The sequence below is a fragment of the Ciconia boyciana genome, chromosome 2 (assembly GCF_034638445.1).
Source record: "Ciconia boyciana chromosome 2, ASM3463844v1, whole genome shotgun sequence".
In the NCBI taxonomy this organism is placed as follows: domain Eukaryota; kingdom Metazoa; phylum Chordata; class Aves; order Ciconiiformes; family Ciconiidae; genus Ciconia; species Ciconia boyciana.
Window position 1 is genome coordinate 54,702,579 of NC_132935.1, and position 20,150 is coordinate 54,722,728.

The 20,150-nt window shown below is 37.4% G+C and overlaps 1 protein-coding gene across 1 annotated transcript in view; it reads right to left on the reverse strand.

The window, feature by feature from the left end:
• The window catches only part of DLGAP1 (DLG associated protein 1), a 265,714-nt gene that overhangs the window by 134,550 nt on the left and 111,014 nt on the right, over positions 1-20,150 (reverse strand). The window contains exon 2 of the mRNA XM_072851299.1: positions 8,137-9,162. Coding sequence (XP_072707400.1) covers positions 8,137-9,090 — 954 coding nt within the window. The 5' untranslated portion in view covers positions 9,091-9,162. The remainder of the gene's footprint in view (positions 1-8,136; positions 9,163-20,150) is intronic.

The window sequence follows — 20,150 nt, forward strand, 5'->3', positions numbered from 1 at the left end:
CGCTCACAGCAGTAGACTTGTAACTTTAGCTTTCTATTAGTATGCAAATACTTAATGAAATGAAATCACACAACTGAAGAACAATGCTTAATGACTGCTCAGTGCAGATTTTCAAACCCATGCAATTTGGTTTTCTTAGCTGTTATTATGCCTCTTCTGCGTGCTGTTAAGGAAGTTTCAATTGCCATCTTCCACTTACTAAGCCTATTCCTAGCACTCATTAATATTGAATTAATCAGACCAATAAAGATGAGTAGCATTTCATTCTATCAATGCGCATGCATTAAGAATCACTGAAGTACGCAAAAAAAAAAAAGGAAGCCTTAGAAAGCTTAAAGAACAATATATGTTTAATAAGCCTCAAGGGTTTTCAAAAAGGCAGATAGGAAGGTTGCTTCTATTTAGGACAAAATATGCTCAGTATCTGTGGCAACACTTGCTTTAGCTTGTACTATTTCAGCAATGAGGTTCTACTATAAAGTTATTTATCTGACTTATCTCCGTATTTTTTTACATGAAGAGCATTAACAGCCAAGACAAAGACCCTGTCTGAGACAGAACGTTACTTCCTCAATCCTAAGTGCCCACACCTTGCACCAAACCTGAACAAGCAGTGCGAAGAATTGCCATCTTCCTTCACATAACAGTAGTTTGGAAAGTCTTCTAAAGCATTATGAATCCTCATAGAGTAAGTCAATAGACAAAATTCTTCAAGCACCGCTCCAGTTTACAATTTCCAGTTTATAATGTGTGTCTCCTGCACAAAACAACCACATCTTGATTCCAGATGAATTTTCTCCTCCTGCTTTACGCATAAAAATCCAACCAGCCATGAAGAGGGCCACATGGATACAATGATGCCAGCCAAGGGCCTTGCACTCCAAACACATTCTGCAGAAAGGAAGCCAAACAGCAACTACCACATCTATTAGCTGAAGGAGACATAACTGAAGGTCACATAGCAGGACTCTCGGCCAGGACCTCAAACTGAAACTGCTTCAGTGATACTCATGGATGATATTCTCTCTGTGGCAGAGGGCAGACATTCATTCTCATCTTTCTCAATACCCTTGAAGCTTTCAGTGCAGTTGGCTATAATGAGATATGGCTCCTTGCCCAAGTAAGGATGACAGGATGAATGTTAACATGAATACCAATCCTTGAAAGGACACTTTCAATGACTAGCAATGGAGAAATGTTCTTTCACTTCTAGATATCTTCTTTTGGGGTGAATCAGTTTTCTCCGTAATCACTTCAGCACCTGCATACAGTGACTACTTGGCATTAAATGCCAATACTGTTATATGAGATGTCATTTTACCTCTCTTTCACTACACACGACCACAAGCCCACTATCAAGCAGCCAGCAGGAAACTGGCTTGTGGATGGAGAACATGTAGCTGAATCTGTATCCCTTGAAGAAAACAGATGTGGTGGGGAGAGCATTTTCAGAAACAGCCCTTATGCTGTTTCTGTTGGCTGACTGTAACTAGATAATCTCTGGTGCTTTGCTAATGTTGTGCTCTCGCAGGCAGCAGCTGTAAGTAATGCAGTTAAGCAACCATCTCCAGCTGGGTATTAGCTTCTGTCACATTTTAGTGTACAGTGGACAGACTTCACTGAAATTTCCACAATGCTTTCTTTTGGATTACAGCAATGCAATATACCTGCATAAGAAGATTTCATTCAGCTCTGAGGAAACTTTCCCCTTTTCAGAACATCATAGCGTCTCTTCTCAGTGACTCCAAACTGTCACCTCTGCTCTACAGTAGTGTCCCACTGGATATCAAATCAAGATCATGGTCTTGACTCTCATCTGCTGGGAAGTGAATTGCTAGAGACCAGGGAATCTCAAAGATTTCCTAACAAACTGATTAGCAGGCTGGGGTTATGTCAGTAAAGCAAAATTAGACACAAACTTATTTACATAAAAGACTCTTAGAGACAATTCAAAGACCATCTCTGGAAGTTCTGGCCCATCAGGACTGTCACAGTGCCTTATCCAACTGCATGGCACATTGCTTAGCCTTTGGTGAGAGAAATAGTATCTTTCAGAATTCCAAACAAGAGAGTCCATTGCACAGGCTCAGGGTAAGAGGATGAAAGGACAAACAATATACAACAGATTTATGTTCTTGTTGCTTAATTCACTAGTGACAGAAGCTCAGCTGTGCAACAAGCACAGAACAGAAACTGTGGCCAGCTGCCCCCAGCTCAAACCACTCTTCTGGCACTGTAGTATTTCCCCACTCAAGATATGTAATACAAAGTTCATTTTTGAATCAAAACCCCAATAACTGGATGTAAGGGAAATATTACTTATTACTTTGCACTGATTGAGGAAAACATATCACCACTCTGTTTTTTCCCCCCACTTACTTTGCATGTCTCCACAATAAAAGTTAAGGATTTCAAACTCAGATGCAGATTGAAATGATCCTCTTTGCTGGACTTGATTTGTCTTGAAGATTTTTGTTCGTTTGTTTGTTTGTTTTTGTTTTACAGTGAAATTACTGAAAATAATAAGATTAGAACACTCCAGATATTTAAGGCTACAGAAAGGAGTCAGATCCAGGACTGAGTTAAATCTTATCCATGAAGGAACTGAAATAGATACTAAATGCCAGCTATTATGTGCAGCCATAATTTTCATAAACATTTCTGACATAACAGTAGATGTAACGTAGTGTCACCCAAGTATGTTGCTAGATCCTATATATGGTATGCTAGCAACACAAAACGGGGATCTAGCTGCCAGAATTATGTTCATTAATGGATGCGCTATTAGAACGTAGGAATGTTAACAGAATGAACCAACAGTAATTCAAGTCAATCTAGAAAAAATAAGATCAGTGCCAGTAAATTCAATACTAGGAAGTTACAGAATGGTGATAAAACCAAAGGATAGAAAATCATTACCTAAGGAACATGGGCAGATAAAATTGCAGCTAAATGTGAAGTACTGACATTGCTGTAGAACAGCTCTCTTAGTACTTAGGTGGCCCCCATTACTGCATTACTCAGACACCAAAGGTCAGTCCAGGTTTTAATTAAATGAATGAGAACACAGCAGTTGTTGTTAAAGTGAAATATGTGGCAAGATCGTTCTCACCAACTCAGCTGACAATTTCTTTTTCTTTTTTTTAAGGTAAATTAAAGGACTGCAAAGATGAGGAGGATGGCTATACTGAAATACTCTCCTACATATTTGTCTTAATATAGCAAAGACATCTTGGGTACGTTTGCAGGTAGGCTAAATAACCAAGACGTAGGCTCAATGGAATTATGTGTATTAATATATTTTTTGAAAATAAGCTATTTTGTGCTTTATTTTTATTTTCCAAGTGCCCACAAATTCCCCAACTTTATTCATTATTCATATTACCCATCTCACAATTTTAAAACTGAAATAAATTACCTTTCTGTGAATGATATTTTTTCAGTTTTAATGTTCTTAGATACTAAGTTTATTTTAAAATTCGTGAACATTTAAGAATTTCCAAATGTTTTCATGATTATTCCATTACCTTGAAGCTGGCCTAGAATACCTTATAACATTTGACATTTTATTTCACAATTGTTCAAATTGTTTCACTAGCTTTACCAAGAAGTATGTTTCATATGAGCTCAGTAAAAAAATTTGAAACTTATACCTCATATACTTTGTAGTTCTGACTGGAAAATTGAAGGGGAAATAATATATGCTTTGTTAATTTTCAATTTATAATGGAATAAGAGAAAAAAAGGCAGGTCTTTAGATATATGAAAAATGGAAGACCAATATTAATGGATATTAAAATACAACTTATATATATATACAAGGACATACTGAAAGGTTAATTTGAATATGGTAGTTGCGACAGAAATGTAAACACTGCAAATGAGGAAAAAGCAGAGATTAACTGAAAATGCAGATAGACTTGAATAGATAAGCCCAGTATAACAGATCTGACATAAATTGCTGTGTCGTAAGGATAAACACTTTGTAATTTAAGATACCTCATTAACAAATCATATGACAGATACTGGTCCTTATTAGCACTCTGACTTAGGGCGATGCCCTCTATTTGGCCATCCATGGACACAGGCAACAGAAAGAGGCTGGGACTGAGCAGTATCTCCTAAGAAACTGTGGAAGTGCCTTGTCCTGAGACTGGAAAACAAGTCACTTTATGAGTTTCTTAACACTACACGTTATATAATAATGCACATTACAGACAACCTTCGCACAGGAAACTGAGCACAGTACGAACCAGAGCCCTTCACCACAAGAAAATGGTTATTACACCCAGAAACTTGGCTTATATTTTTTTATAGTATTTCTCACAGTCTCTCACCAAAGGACAAGCGATGCAAATGCGGAACTTGGATGACTGCACTGTTGTCCCCACCTACTGCATTTCAGTTTTCAGAAGTAAAATTTCTATCCTCAGCCCCAAGTATCGGACACAACTGACTTCAGTCTCATCAAATGGGATCAAAAGAACACATATGACTCACCCACATAAGAAAAGAGGAATAATACGAAAGATGTCATCCTTTGTATTTTCTCCATCTCTTAACGAATGGACCAAGGACAATGGGAATAGTAATTACAGGGAACATTCAATGGCAAAACTAAAATCAGATACAAACTCTGCAGTGTATTTGATACTCTATTAGCTTCAACAATCATGACTTCATAGAAAACAAGAGTGTCAAAAATATCTACCCCTGTATTTAGACCCTATTGTTCGTAGAAAAAGACTGCTGCTTACATTTTGTCTTTGATAGTTTTGCTTAAAACTATCACAGAACAGTTATGTGGAAAATATCACACCAAGTGAGATAATTTTTTCCAGAGGAGAAGCTACCAGAGAAGTAGAGGCTGTCCACTGCTTTATAAATTATTCTCTCAAGGGAAGGAAACCATTTTGAAGCAGAATTTTAAGGAAACAAGAACAGTTCCTTCTCACCTTTCTTCAAATTAGTCCAACTGTAAACCTGGATCAAATAAAAGTGCTTTCCTGAAGTAAGAAGCAGCTCAAAAAAAAAGGACCTTATCTTTCTCCTATCCAGCTCCTCATTCTTGAAAGAAGAAATAGAGAGGAGAGAAAAATACAATTCCATTCCCAAAAAGCAGGTGAGAGGAAAAGGTTTGCTTGACAGTCTTTAGACTAGTCTGAGAGCTAATATCTCTTTCTGAAGATGCACAATGTTGAACCAAGCTTCCCCTAGACCTCCAAGGATGGACACTGCGCCTCAGCTCCCGGGCTGGAAACGGAGCCTGCCGGTGTAAAGAAAGACTGTGCAATGCAGGAGGACTCTGCACTCGATCCAAATTCCAAATTATGAGAAATAAGCCCATCTGTAACACGAACTACTGCCAACTCCTTCCACAGAACAGTTATGTGGAAAATATCACACCAAGTGAGATAATTGTTTGTTATTTCCATGTCTTTACACTGAGAAATCATCCAGATACTTTTGTGATAAAAGCCCTTACAAGCAAATGTGAAGTCAATGTCATCTGTGGTCTCTGATATACTCAGATCTATCAGGATAAAGAAAATTATCCTGCGTACCCTGAGTTGAAAAAAAAGTCACTCCTTCATTGAATTCAGATACTATCGCAAGAAGAGTTTGCATGAACAAAATAGTTGCCTCTTTCAAGGATCAGAGAGTTTATGTCCTGGACTATAAACGACAGCTTAAATTACAAGTGAGTTGATAAAAGCATCTATTTAACATTTAATGAGTTAAAGCAACAAAGAAGCGTCGTAATAATGAAATTAAATTATCAGTTGTCCAGTATTGTAATGAATTTGCAGCTTTCATCTCATTTAGTGCATTTCTAATTGTTCTAACATAGGACACCAGCCTTTTGGTACAATGATGAGAAGGTCACCAGGAAAATAACAGATATACAGAATACCTCTGCAGCCTACTAACGCAGTAATAACTCTGCTGCTGTTAATATATATTTATATTGCAGGACAGCCAAAAGGCCTCAGTTAGGTTCTGCACCCCATTGTGCTGGGCACTGTGGAAACACAAAAGGGAACAAAGTCCAAGCCCCAAAGGGCTTGTAGAGTAAAAAGATAAGTGATATAGTGAAGAGAAAGGCAATGGGATGCATTCATAATAGACTGACTTTTTAATACCTATATCCATTTGTCATCCTTTCAAGCTGCTAGAGAGAAGAATAATTCTGAGCTGCTTCCTCAAATCTACCCTACTCTGTGAATATTATTTCCGATGTTAATCAAAGCCTGGTTAAGATTTTCCTTTTTTTAAAAAAAACAATCTTAAACCAGTTATATTTCCCTGGCTTTTATAAACAAGCATACAATTAGAAAAAATGAAACAAAATGAAATAAAACTACCAGTGAGGATGGGAAACACAGTGAGAATTTAGTTATTCTAAGTGAGAATTTAGTTATTCTAATTCCTGCCCTTGACAATTGTTGGACATATTTTCATACAGACACAGATAATGTCCTCTAATTCCACTTCAAGAGTCTATTCCTGTCAGTTAAACATTATCTAAAAGTCCCTATGGAGGTGTTCATTTAAAGCTGACGCTGGCACGGTTTTTTGCTCTTTTCTAGCCATCTGGTCACATACTGAATTGTCAGCTATTTTATTTAAACCTGAGAGGAAGATTGAAGGAGTAAACAAAAACATCAACAAAAGAAATCTCAGGGTCCAAAGTAACCACAACAACGAAGCCTAAAGTTACGATTTCTTCTTACTCACAAAATTCAGACAAAAGAGACTTGATTGAAAAAACAAAACTCAAAAGGTTGCAACCTGAGGCTATTTCGAAACCCCTCTCCCTCCCCAGTCCATACGCACAGCTGTAAACACACACTAAGTATTCATACTGCTCCCTCTCCCCCCACCCCACTCTCCGAACAATTAATAGAAAATACACAGATCCATTTCTTTACATTTAAAACTTAGAATCCCAGAGGCTGGCATTCAAAATTATTTTGCATGCCATTCAATAAAACCTTTTAAGATCAATTTTTAAATGCGGATGCCTCAGTCCTACGCTTTCTCTGCGTACTGACTTAAACAACAGAATGTGGAAGCTGACTGTCTCATTAAAGCACCCATATGAGAAAACTCGCTACAGTTTCTATACAAATAGACAAGAGTCCCACTACATTAAAATGAAACCAAACCATCTCAGCAAACCTCTTTTTTCCTCATGGTCTTCTCTCTTCTCTGTGCAACGTTGTTCCATCTTACACACACACTTAGATGTGCCATAAGTGCTTCGTTTAAAGTGCATAAAAGCTATCCACAGCTCTCCTAAGAATGAAACAGTTTTAATATTTTCTGATCCATGTTCCTGCCACAAACATTCACTGGCAGTATGATAGCTCCAAGAGCAGACATCTGATTCTTGACATTTAAAGATACAATACTGGTGAAAAATAGTGACGCTGTATTAACTGCAAACAGCTTGTGAGGGAGTAGGTGATGTACTCCTAAAATGTATAATCAGAACAAGCAATAATTTCAACCTTTTGATTTTTTATTTTTGACTCAAAGCCATGAGAAAGAGGAATAGCCAGACAAACAAATCTGGACACGTTACAATAACTGTTTTATGAGAATTTATATTCTATGACAAAAAGGAAAGTAGGTTGCTTTCCTGCTGGAGAAAGTATTAAGGTACCCCAAAGTTTCTCAAAAGGGTCTCAAAAGCTTTCATAATAAAATAAGCAGTAAGCGAAGGCAAATCTTGAAATTACAGAAATCAAAGAATTTGTATCCTGGTAACATTCGGTTAATTGACATTGTAATGCTAAGTGCAAGCACTACAACATCAAATTCCCTATGCCCCTACTGTGACTGCCTTATAAATTCAAAAAGTACACAGAAAGGTCTTATTTCTCCCACATGAAAAAATTAAGCCTGTTCCAACATGAACTGTTTCTTTGAAAACCTGACTGCTGGCAAAAAAAAAAAAAAAAAGAAAGAAAAGAAAAAGCAGATTTATTTTTAATTTCAGCAGCATTACCCCTTGTTTGGTGATCAGTGACCTCCTGGGAAAGTTGAAATATCAGAGCAAACCTCCATCCCCCACAAACACCTGAGACAAGGCAGAGCACAGTTAACAGCAATCAGTTCTCCACACTGTACCTGGAGGTACTGACATGACCGTTCCTGTTGACACGTCTCTGCCTTCACCACTGTCTGGTCCATGTTAACTGATGCTTTCTGGTAAACTTCACGGGCTCTGCTCACGGTTAATGTAGAGGACCAAGAGCTTTTCTTCATTAACTGGGAGTCCAAATTCACAGGCAGGTTTGCACAGGTAGAGCATTTGACATCATTATTGCTTCTGGATGACTTCACAGTATGTTCACTAATAGTGTTATAGGCTTCCATAAAGTATTGGGAAGAAGAACGATCAGGGCATCTTCCCATGGTCATGACCCCACTGGGACCATGATAAATGCAAACATCATTGTCCAAGTTGTCATCTGAACTCCACCATCCTGATGCATTGGATCTGGGCTTACCTTCTGATCGCCTTTCTTTACTCTTGCTGCGCTTCCCATACCTCATCGTCTGCGACTCCTCTGGGCTCGCTTTGCCCCCGTTGACGCTCCCCTTGGATGGTCCCTCCAGTGAATGGGACTTGGTAAAGAGCTTTTGGACAGAATGAACCAGATGCCGGATCCTCCCTGGGCTGTCACTGCGGTGCTCCATGGCAGTCCGCTTGTACTGCAGAGTGTGGTAGCCATCCCGATTCAGAGGCAGCTGCCGCTCAAACTGGTCCAAAAGGTTGGCAGGAATGCGGTTGGTCTTGTTGGCAGTTCCGTGGGGAACCAGAGCACACTCGTCCTTGAGTTCGTGGTGGGAATTGTAATGCCTCCGGGGAAACGTGCTGCTGGCAATCTGATCGTTGTAGGGCACCATGCACTCTGCCTGAAAAGAGTTCCTTTGAGTGTAGTAAGGGTGATCTGCAGGATGGGGGTCCACTGGGTTTAACAAATATGGCTTCCTGTCCGGGTGGTGTGGCAGATTGTCACACGGAGGGTCACAGGCAACCCCATGATGATGACTACGGCTGCTAGATAATCCCTTCATCGTTGATGCAAAGCAAGTCCCAAAGTCATCTAATATGTATGGCTATGCAATGGGCAGATCTCAGAGAAAGGCCTAAAAGAATGAAATACAACAGAAGCCATAAGATATTCAAGCTCAGAGAAAAAACAGCATGTGCACATTTAGCATTCACCATTTCTTATTGTAAAAACAATTGGAACAAACATTCTCCGATTCTTTTTATCGCTTAATCTTTCCCATGTCCAACATAGCGATAGGGGATACCTAAATAATACACAAGAAAAATTACCTTGTTCCACCAGCTGGAAAACAGATGCAAGAAAAGTTTTCTGATATGAAATTCACTATTGTTCACAAATCCACAGCAAGATAAGTATTACCACCTATACTCTAAAACCTCAGTCCTGAAAACATTCATGGACAGGGGCCTTCCAGGAGGCCTTAATTGCTCATCTGCATGTTTTCAGGGCCAAATAAATGCATTAAAAAAGATCATCTCCTTAATGGAGCGCTTTCTGCATTACTTTGGGCCAAATACAAAGTGTGGTGCAATTAATGGGAAACTTTTCTCTCTCTTCAATGCACATCTGTTCATGATTCAAGTTCAGTTTTACTCGATCTCCATGTTGTCTGCCTAGACTGTAAGCATCTCAAGACAATATAAAAACATTATTTCGGTAAGCTCTTTTCAAATTAAGAATAAAACAGTAATACATTACACTAACTCTGTCAAAATGAAACCAAACCAACTGTTTAATAACCTATATAGTTGGGGTTGTTATATTTACTGTTTACTCACTCCTATTCACAAAAAAATCTTATTCTGATAATGCATGGCTTGGTTTAATTTTACATAAATTTTCAGAGTATTAAGCAGTGTTTAAATATCCCTACCTACTCCTTCTACCATTAGGGGAATTGGTATAGCCAAAACTTGCACACTGCTATAACAGCGTAAGGGATTTCAACACCTAATACCTGATTGCAGTTATTTCGCCCTGACGTGACTCACAATGCTACAGACTATTGATGTCCTCATTTCAGCTCTCACCACTAGCAAAAGTCTGGATGCAACTGCTACTGCAACCTCTGAGCTACTAATGTGTAAATTATGGGGTTTCAGATGTGGCAAAACATTCTTATGGTGCCTTCTCAACTCCTGATGGGCAGAGGACTCCTTAGAGGATGCTCTCATATACTGCACACAACTGAAATGGGAGTCACTCAGCTACTTTATTCCTTTCCGGGACGGCTAACCACATAATACTTTTGGAAATGTCACCCTTGAGATCTTTCTTGGAGTATGGATAGACATGCATAGCAAACAGTTTTCCACTATGTTCCTCCGGTGTTCTCTCAGATAAAGTTCATGTTTTAACAGGTTGTAGACATTGTACCTACTGGTAAATTGGCAACAATGAAGTTTTCTAAAACAGCATTAAGTTAATGTCAGTCTGGAAAAGCATGCTCTGCATTTCATCAGAATGTATTTTATATTTTCTTCTGAATCTGCGGTGAGCTAAAGAGGAGGTTTTTTTAATATGCTTCAAAGCTAGTGTGGATGTCCTGCATTTCACTCCCCCTCACTGGATCCCTGCAATGCAGAAAATGTTAATTCTCAGGAGACCCTGAATTCCAAAAAAAGATTTTTCAAAATACCACAAAAGGCACTTGAAATATTCCAAATGGATGAGGTCACTGGTTTACCTGAAGAGAAGAATGGCCAAGGGCACTTTTAAAAGCACAAAAATAATATATTCAGAGAGCTGGACTTGTCAATTATACTGTAGTGACAATCCTTGGCACTTCTAAAGAGCATTTTACATCCCTACCAACTCCTTTAAAATGTCATCTATTAGACTGTGTAATAGAGAAACATCCAAAGGGACATAGTAGTAGATCCATTACTTAGATCATTGAAAATGTGACTTGACCCAGAATATCCCGTCAACAAGAATACCACTAAAGGATATAATGACCAAATAAAAATACTCCAATCTCTGGTATCTATTAATATCTTTCATACTTGAAGGGTTGTGAAAACAAGGCTTCAGCCAGTTAATTTTTATTTAAATCTATTTACAATCATGCAAGAGTCCTCAAGATGATTGATAAATTATCTTAGGCCTAACGATAGACTAGTGTGCTATATAAGATAAAAATAGTAAAACCTTGCCCCAGAGATATGAGAAAGACACGGAGAAGTACAGTAAAGTGGGACATGCCCAGAACCAGTGATGTATTTTCATTTTTTCATTATCTGAATGGCTATGAATTTTTCATTTTTGTGTACTGTGGAAAAAGAGTATATGTAGACAAAGAACCGAAAGGACCGATAATTTACAGAATAGTGAAGTCATGACAGGCATGGGGGATGTCATGGAGTTATTAAGAATATGTAGTCTTAATATATTGATAGAGCAGAATGGCTGGGATGAGGAAACACTTGATCTGATTTATAGGCTGGGACAGAATAATGTGGAACATCTTGAAGATAAAGATGAGCTTAAAAGATAGAAGTATGGTTTGACTGATGAGAGCAGCAGTGTTACCAGCTGTGTTTTGGATGGACTGGCAGTATGGATGCTAAGGAAGATGCACAAGAAGTCTTAAAAAGTAAAAAAGCTTATGAAAAGTGACATTTGTCTATATCTAGAGAAAGGGACAGGCTTTCCATAAATTGTGGAGGAAGATTGGCTAAGCACTGCTATATGAGCTTGGATGGCAAGTAGGATGGTGGAAATGTTTAGGAGAAAAGATAACATTTAGTTCTACACCCATTTTGAGTCTGAGCTGTCAATGAATCTTCCATGAGGAAGCACTGGAAAAAAAGCAGAACATAGATAGGATGATCTGCCCAAGAGGAATCAGATGAACGGATACAGAGAATAACAGAGAAAATATGCTTGTGAAAGCAAAAGATCATAGAGTTACAAAAAAAGGAGAATAAAGCTTTGCAGGAGCAGCAGATTTAAAAGAGGAGGAAGAAAAGAAGTAGCAAAGACCAGAGAGTGATAGAAAAAACCAAACCAAAACCAAAAGGGAGCAACCAACCTGTGTAACAAAAAGGAGTGATGGTAAAGGCTCCAAAACCTGGGAGAAATTGAAATTCAGAGTAAAAATTGTTTATTCCCAACACCCAACTGGTGTATGCATTATGAAAGTTTTCTTCCTGCTGCAACAGCATTAAAACATTTATTTTATCATGTGTCAACTGTGATAAAAAACCATGAGTATTAACTAGAATATAGCTTCATTTTACCTTAACTACATTACTGCTGCTACAGTACTGAAAGTGTAATGAATTAGAAAAAAACCAAGAATGTACCATAGTGCACCTTCCAGGAAGGAAAGAATAAGTATAATATGCTCTGCACTGAAGAAAGGAGCGGTGCTTTTCTTAAATATTTAGTGGACAATTCTTCTGCACAGAAAAAACCCCCAACACAATTCCTAAATCACTCTCACACCTCAATCCTGCTTTGATATGTTAATAATAAATTATGTCTAGAAAAAAAACACCCTACAGCTTCTGATTCCATCAGTATTTTTCAAAAAATATGCATAATTTTCCATATTGTGTTGGCTGAACCTATCAATCAATGTTTAGTGCAATTAACAGCTGGAGACAGGGCTATCTGATCATGCCATGAATAGCTGAGAGGAAGCCAATTAAGATTTTTATTGTATTGTTATTTTTGGCCAAACTAGGAACATTTAATCACTCATTAAATAAGGCAAGATAATTGATGAACATACTGCGTATTAATAAACAGTGGAAATAGCAATTCTACGGACAGCAGACCAAAACCACTTGATGGCATAGGAATAAATGAGATGTTAAATAGATACAGCATTGTAAGGCTGAAGAATGCTTATTACTTTCAACATTCATGTTACATTTGCTTTTGTTTTCTTGAGGATGCCCTGGGTAAGAAGGATACGAATATATTCATCCTTGCTGCTAACATGGTGTCCCTAATGCACAACAATTTGTTGGAGTAACTTAGTGGCTAGAAAAATGCGTAATTAATTATTATGTAATTAAGTGAAAATGCATGCAAAATAACAAAACTTGAATGCATAAAGTACCTACACTTTTACAAATTTTATTTAACTATAGTCTACCATGTGTTCCAAATTTATTCATAAAACATGTCTTCAAGAAACATATTATTTCCCTCAGATATATGTGAAAACTTCTCTCTTATAAAAGATTTACTGATATGCCACATAGCTCCTCCAATTTTATCTCATGAGACTGCAGAATTATGTTTCTCACATTTTTACAGGAAGCTGTGAAAAACAATGAGGTAACAAATGCTTTCACTAAAATAATGCATACATAGGTATATAGAGAGTAAGTAGATAATACAGGAGAATGTAGCAGGTAGTACAAAATGGATAATTAATAACTCAAAATGACTAATATAATAAAAATGGTCTATGGCCATTAGTGACTTACAAACCTTCATAATCGAAATGTATTTTATAGGATCAGTATGAAGAGTCAACATTCATAATTTTCTCTTTTTTCAATAATCTGATTATGTTGTAGCAGTTCAAGATTCAGAGAAAGGCAAACTGCCATATGCACAATATAATGCATAATGTAAAGTGTAAGGTCAATAACTGCTAAGTCAACTGGCAGAATGGCAGTGATATCTATGTCAAGGTGTGTAGCTGAACTATAAAAACATGCAAGTAAGATATATATGAGAAACAGACAAACATGCTCTTGCAATTTGTATTAGCAATATACAGAAGGAAGGCAATGCAACTACATTACCTGTAGTTACCAACAGAGACATCCTAACAGCCAGTCCTAACCTTAATGCCAACAGAGGCACTCTAATTCAGTGTCATCAGGACCACAGAACCTTAAGTCTAATATCCTTGTCTGTTCAGAAGCTAAGGAGTGAGAGATGTTGAATTTTTTTTTAATTTGATGAATGTGGTTCTTCTAAGATACCATTCAGTGAGTTAGAGGATGCTTCTGAATCCTCAGTTTTGTGCCAGGTCCAGAAATTGAAGGGCTGGTACACAGGTGGAAGGCAATGTAAACATATAATGTCATGTATGTACAGCTCTGAGTCAGGAAGGCATTTAATCGTGTGCACAAATTGAAACACACATTTGGACCATATTGGTACTTACACCTCAGATCACAACAGTTTTTTCAAAGAAATGTTGTGTTACTGTGCGAAGTGAGAGGACATCAATTACGCTTTTTACCAGTACTAGTTGTAGTTGTGCTCCCATTTTATGCTCTATGATAAAAAAAGAGAGGTTCTCATTTCCATATTGAACAGCAAAGATTCTCAGCATTTGCTTATTTATTTACTCACACACTATGGGATGTTTCCAGGGAAATTCCTTTCCCTGATTCTCAGACTTTTAAAAACACATGGAAGATACGTTTATGCTGAGAATCAAACTTCCACATGCTCCTCATGCAGCACATTGCTTTATCCCAAAGGTCTTGATATTTTGCAGCTATTCTGTGTGGCCTTTCTGTTATGTTACATCACATTAATGAACACCTAGACATAAATAAAAGGATACATATTCTAAAAAACATCTATCCACATATTTTATTAAAGGTGTTCAGAAGAAAATGAGGTCTCAAAATTATCTTCCTAATCCTAATGCCTTCCTAATGCCATTTTGGCATGTAATATGAAAAATACTGTGCCTCGGGTAAAACTCTCAAGAGAATGTCTGACTTTTGGTTCCATGTCAGCAATCACACCAGGCAAGCGATACTTACAATATAATTTAATTTTGAACAGTGGACGGGGAGTCATAAAGAGAAATGCTTTGGCCAGTAACATAAACTCATTCCAAGTTCATGGGCAGACCAATAAGTGGGAGTAACTGGGGAAAAAATGTAATTAAACTCTAGCTGATCTGTGAGGAGTCCCCTGTGAATGGTATGCATACAGAAAAAACTAGAAGAGAGGCGTCCCACCAGCAATGTTATAAAAAAATGGTGGTTTTTTTTTTTTGTCTGCATCCAACAATCTTTAGTTTGCGTATACTTGTGTTGACAAGTTTCACATGTACATTTGATGACTGTTTTCATCCATGTGCTTTTGGTGAGCAACTGTGGTGGTCAGTACCAGGCTTGAACGTTTGGCTTTGGATTTCTTTTCTTCATCTGTGGCTAATAGCACGTTAATTCTTCACTATGAGTGTCACTAAAACTGTAGTCGTTAAAGGAACCTAACACATAATTAATCTTGGAGTCATATCTAAATACATTACAAGGTCTGCAAGAATTCTGGCAGTAATATGTCAGCAAAATTTTGACACACAGAGTGAATTTTTCAATCCTGTTAGGAGTGCGACTGGCAATAGGCAGGATTGCATGCAAAAATCTTGGCTCTACAAATAGAAATACTAAACTGTGATCATCTGCTCTTCCACTCTCCTCATTTGCACACACAATTAACAGTCAACTTTTAAAAAATTCTGATCTGCTCCAGTGAGTAATAGTATGCTGTGTAATTAGACTGCTTATGCCTTTTCTGTGGTATAGGACACAGAGACTCTCTGACTTGATAAGGGACAGCACATCGGTTGGAGAGCCTGTTGTGAAATCCACTGCAAATTCAGAACTGCCAATCAACATTTTCTTCTCCCAGAAAGAAAACGACTAGGAGATTATGTCTGTATAATGTGCATGTAAGATCATATATTAAATTGAATCATTTGACAAATGTCATATAGGCAGTATTGAAGCATATACCTCATATACAAGTTTAGATGTTTCATTTTATCCTTCTCTGTAGACAGACATCGTCTGTAGGACGATGAACTTTATGACCTTAATATGTTTTTTTGGCAGTATTTACAAGTCCAGAATGCTGTTTGGGCTGGGGGAACAGCGAAAGGGCATGAAAAGGAAGATGCTCCAAAATTTGGAACGAGGTTAACACATACTTACCTGGGTTGCTCTCTTTTGGGTACCCTACTGTCACACCTAAGTTTGAGACTTTAGAGATCTTTTACTTGCTTTCCTCACAGAAGATTTCTTAAAATGAAAGGATTACAGTCACTACTTTATATCAATTACAGATAACCAAAGTGATTTAGACTGCTTATGTTATCTCAGGATTACAAAAGGAAGCAAGTATGAGGGACAGGCCACATGGTCCTACAGCACTGATTTCTCATAAAAATAAAGAGGCTATCACAGTGGCATAAAACATATAGCGTTAAAGGACTAATACACATAGGGAGATTTCAGGTATGTATATAGATTCCTGCAAGCCAGTCACTTATGAATGTCAAAGGCTTATTTTTCCAGTAGGAATGAGGTGATCAGCAGGTAAAACCTACATTCAATGTGTGCAATGTACTTTTCCTGTGAAAGTCAAGTAATTTCATGCTCTGTAACGTGGTCACATAGTGAAAATGAACATCCTTGTATTAAAAGATCCTCATTGCAAGGACGCTAATGTGACCGAGCAAAGGAGCCACTATAGCATCTAGGGACTGTTTGACAGCGATCTAATGGAAGCTGCTAATCTAAGTCAGACCTCGCACCAACATTACACAATCCTCGGCTGCATGGCTCACTAACTCATTTTCTACCAGCTTTTTAAGTGCTCTGCAATTCTGTAGTATGGCACTTTTGCGACAGGAATCACAGTTAAATTATTGCCTGAGCTGCAAGTTTTCATGATCTCGAGAGCTTTTCTACACATATCTTGAAATGACAATATTCGCTGTCAAGCCAGGCAACTGGCTTGTCTTAGTCCTATGCACTACAGTCCACTCAAGGCACACCACACCAGAGAATCCATACTTTTATTTCTATGATGGCAGTGACAGTGTGATTATGTGACTTTGCTGGTCTTGACCAGCAATTCTCATGACTCAAACTGGCTCTAAGCTTTTTATTCCTTACTATTTAGAAATTAAGCTAAACATTATGTTAAATATTTCTTTCTCTACAAAAAATCACTCAACTAATTTTAATTTAATGAAACATAGTTTTATAAGACTCTTTCTACAGCTCCAGTCTTACTCACAGACCTTGACCTCATTTAGCAGAAATAGAGATTGATTTCCTTGAAAAATGTTCTTCCAAGTACACTGTGATCTTTTAAGTCCAAGCAAAAGTGAATGCTACAAAAACATATAAGCATCAGAGTCTCTATGCTTGCAGATGGTCTCCCATCGTGGCTTTCAAATGGTAGCTCTATTTGAATGGTGTCACCCCTGAAAATCTGTTGTCAGCCCCAGAAACTAATGAAAATGGAGAAAAAAATTTACAAGTGTCTTAATGGAGAAACTTCATGGAAACCTTACAGAAGCTCTGTGAAGACCAAGGGTGAGCTGTGAAGACATTAGTTTTAACAGAATGACACTACAGGGCTTATTGATCTTCACAGCTGGACAGCCCATATGCTACCCCCACTAGCCCACCAGAAAGAAAAAACCTGCAAAGCCTCAGTGAAAATGTCCCATATTGTAACTACCAGTAAGAACTTTCTGGAAAATCCACTTCATAGTCATATTAGTATTATGGAGCTTTGACTGTATCAACAAATGTCACCACTGTGATCACCCTGCTGAGTCATGGATATGTTCCAGGTCCTGTGTGCCCAAGCCAGGTCTCTCCAGTGAGGCAGTAGGAAAAGAGACGAGGCAAACAGTGGCAAGAACATTCTGCTTATATCCAAGGCCAATGAACTTCTACACGGGAGAAAACTGACTCTTGGAAGAAACAAAAGCCCTCTCTGAAGGTATAAGATAAAAGACATAAAAGGTGGAAAGTTCACTGCGTTGGAAGAAAACAGTCATGCTTAGATCAAAACTTAATGTTACTCATTTTAACCTGTTCCTTCCAGCTCATTCTAAAAGTAAGAAAACAGCAAACGTAAGCTTGGTTTGGCATTGAATATGAAACATCTGATTAAAAGGCAGAGAATAACAGGACTATTGTTACTGTTCCCTAAAACAGGGCTGTAACATTGAACTTCCTGAGTTTAAGGCTTAAAAAAAAAAAACCCAACTAAAAACTGAACCAAACCCTCATATATAAACTGCATTTATATGGTATATAAATGCAGTTAAAGAACTTTAACCACCTTACCTTTGATGACTATAGTAACTGATTGATATTTGTTGTCACACAGTAGATGGTATGGAAATAACTTGTGGTTTTATAGCAATGCTGTGAAATTGAGTTAAATTTCGTGGAAGTCTTAAGCCACTTGCTCAAATCAACTTGTCTCATTTCACCTCTACTGCCATAAAAAATAATAAGAAACAGAAAAATCTTTTCAGAGGAAAACATTTACTACAAATATTTTTCATGCAGCTCTAGTTATGAAGAAATTGAAATGGCAACCATTTTGAAAGTGGACTATTTTTCACAGAATTCTGTGAAAAACTTTTGTGAGCTATGGCAAACTGGGAAATAAATCTTGATTTATGAAGAATGCCTGAAAAAATTACTGGTATTTTCAAAAAGCTACTTATCAAGTACCTCATAGAGTACAATGTGACAGCAAAAGTAAGTGCAGAACAGAAAGTCTGTGGGCAAAATGCTCTTGCCCAAGCATGGCACAGGTCAGTGGCTGCATCCCGTGTGGGAGGTTGTTCTGCCCTTGAGCAGCGGACACAACATCTCAGCTTCTGCTTTGAGGCTTCATTCAATTCCACCTAAACCACAGAACCACTAGCTACATTTAATCTATAAATTTACGACAGCAATCATTTAAAAGCTTTTACAAAAACCCCATAACAGTAACTTTGATTTTATGTGGATATGATTCTGATTGAAGACCTAAAAAATAAGAGTATCTCAGATTTTCCTGCTATTATTTATGCACTTATAATTTGTTTCCACTGTGCTCATGTGCTCATGCCTTTTGTTTTTTTTTTTCCCATGCATTTTTCAGTAAATAGATTCAATGATCTGCACATACCCAGAAACAAGCAAATTTAAAGATTAAAAAATACTTTTGCAGAGTTCATTTTGAACTTTGTTCATGTATGTTGAGGTATGCAGACAAATGGCATATGACAAGAATCTGATTGTAGGAATTATGTTTATCCAATTAAGAATCAGAAAATAATTCTATTAATATGCAGGTAAAATCAAAACAAAGCTTAATTACTGAATACAGAACACTTCTAATGAACCCCTGCAAACACGCTAAAAATCATTCATAGAAATAAGTTTTTCAGAACAGTGAACATGCCTTAAACATTTCAGAAATGGCTTTCAGAATAGCTTTTAAATCCAGAAGAGGCAAAAATAACTGAAAAAATTATTGGATGAAATTACTCATTATGAATAATAGTCCGCCTGATGTTGGATAGCTGAAAAGGAAAAATGAATAAACATGCTGATAGCTTGAATTGCACAGGTCAGCTTTGTAATGTCACAGAATTTAATGTCACTGTGATGTGTACTTGACTGACTGATTGATCTTTACTTCCACAGTTTGTGACTGATCTTTTATCAATTTGGTGAGGTCACACAGGATTCACTTTGAGGCTTTGACACTGGCAGGAATACGGTGGTGGTACCCTCATCTTAGGTGCCACCTAAAATGCTTGTGGATGTACTTCATGTACATGTTTGTAAGAAACTCAAATCTGAAGATGATTTCTTCTTCTTCACTGTATGCACTCAGTACAGAAGATCATCACAAATCACTGTGCTGAGATATACAAAATAGTAAATGAGTATCTTACTGTTGAAGGATGCCTGACTTCATCAGAACATTAGGCATTTATACACTGCATGTTTCACTCTTGGGGGCTCAGAGGGAATACCAAAGCTCCAGACTGTTATTATACTAGCCTTGACAGAATGTCACACATTGCTGACATTAAAAACAATAATAAAGAATAGAATTAAAACTTTTCTTTATATATATAGTCAAGAAGTCAAAATCAAGTAAAATATCTTAAAGAATATTTCCATTTCACTTGAACTTTGCTGTATTAAGGAGTATTAATTGAAACAGGAAAATCAAAGTGAGGGAGGGAAAGAGTGGAAGAGAAAGCACTAAATGAAAAGAAGGAAAAGGAAGTACGATCTTAATTCTCTTTTT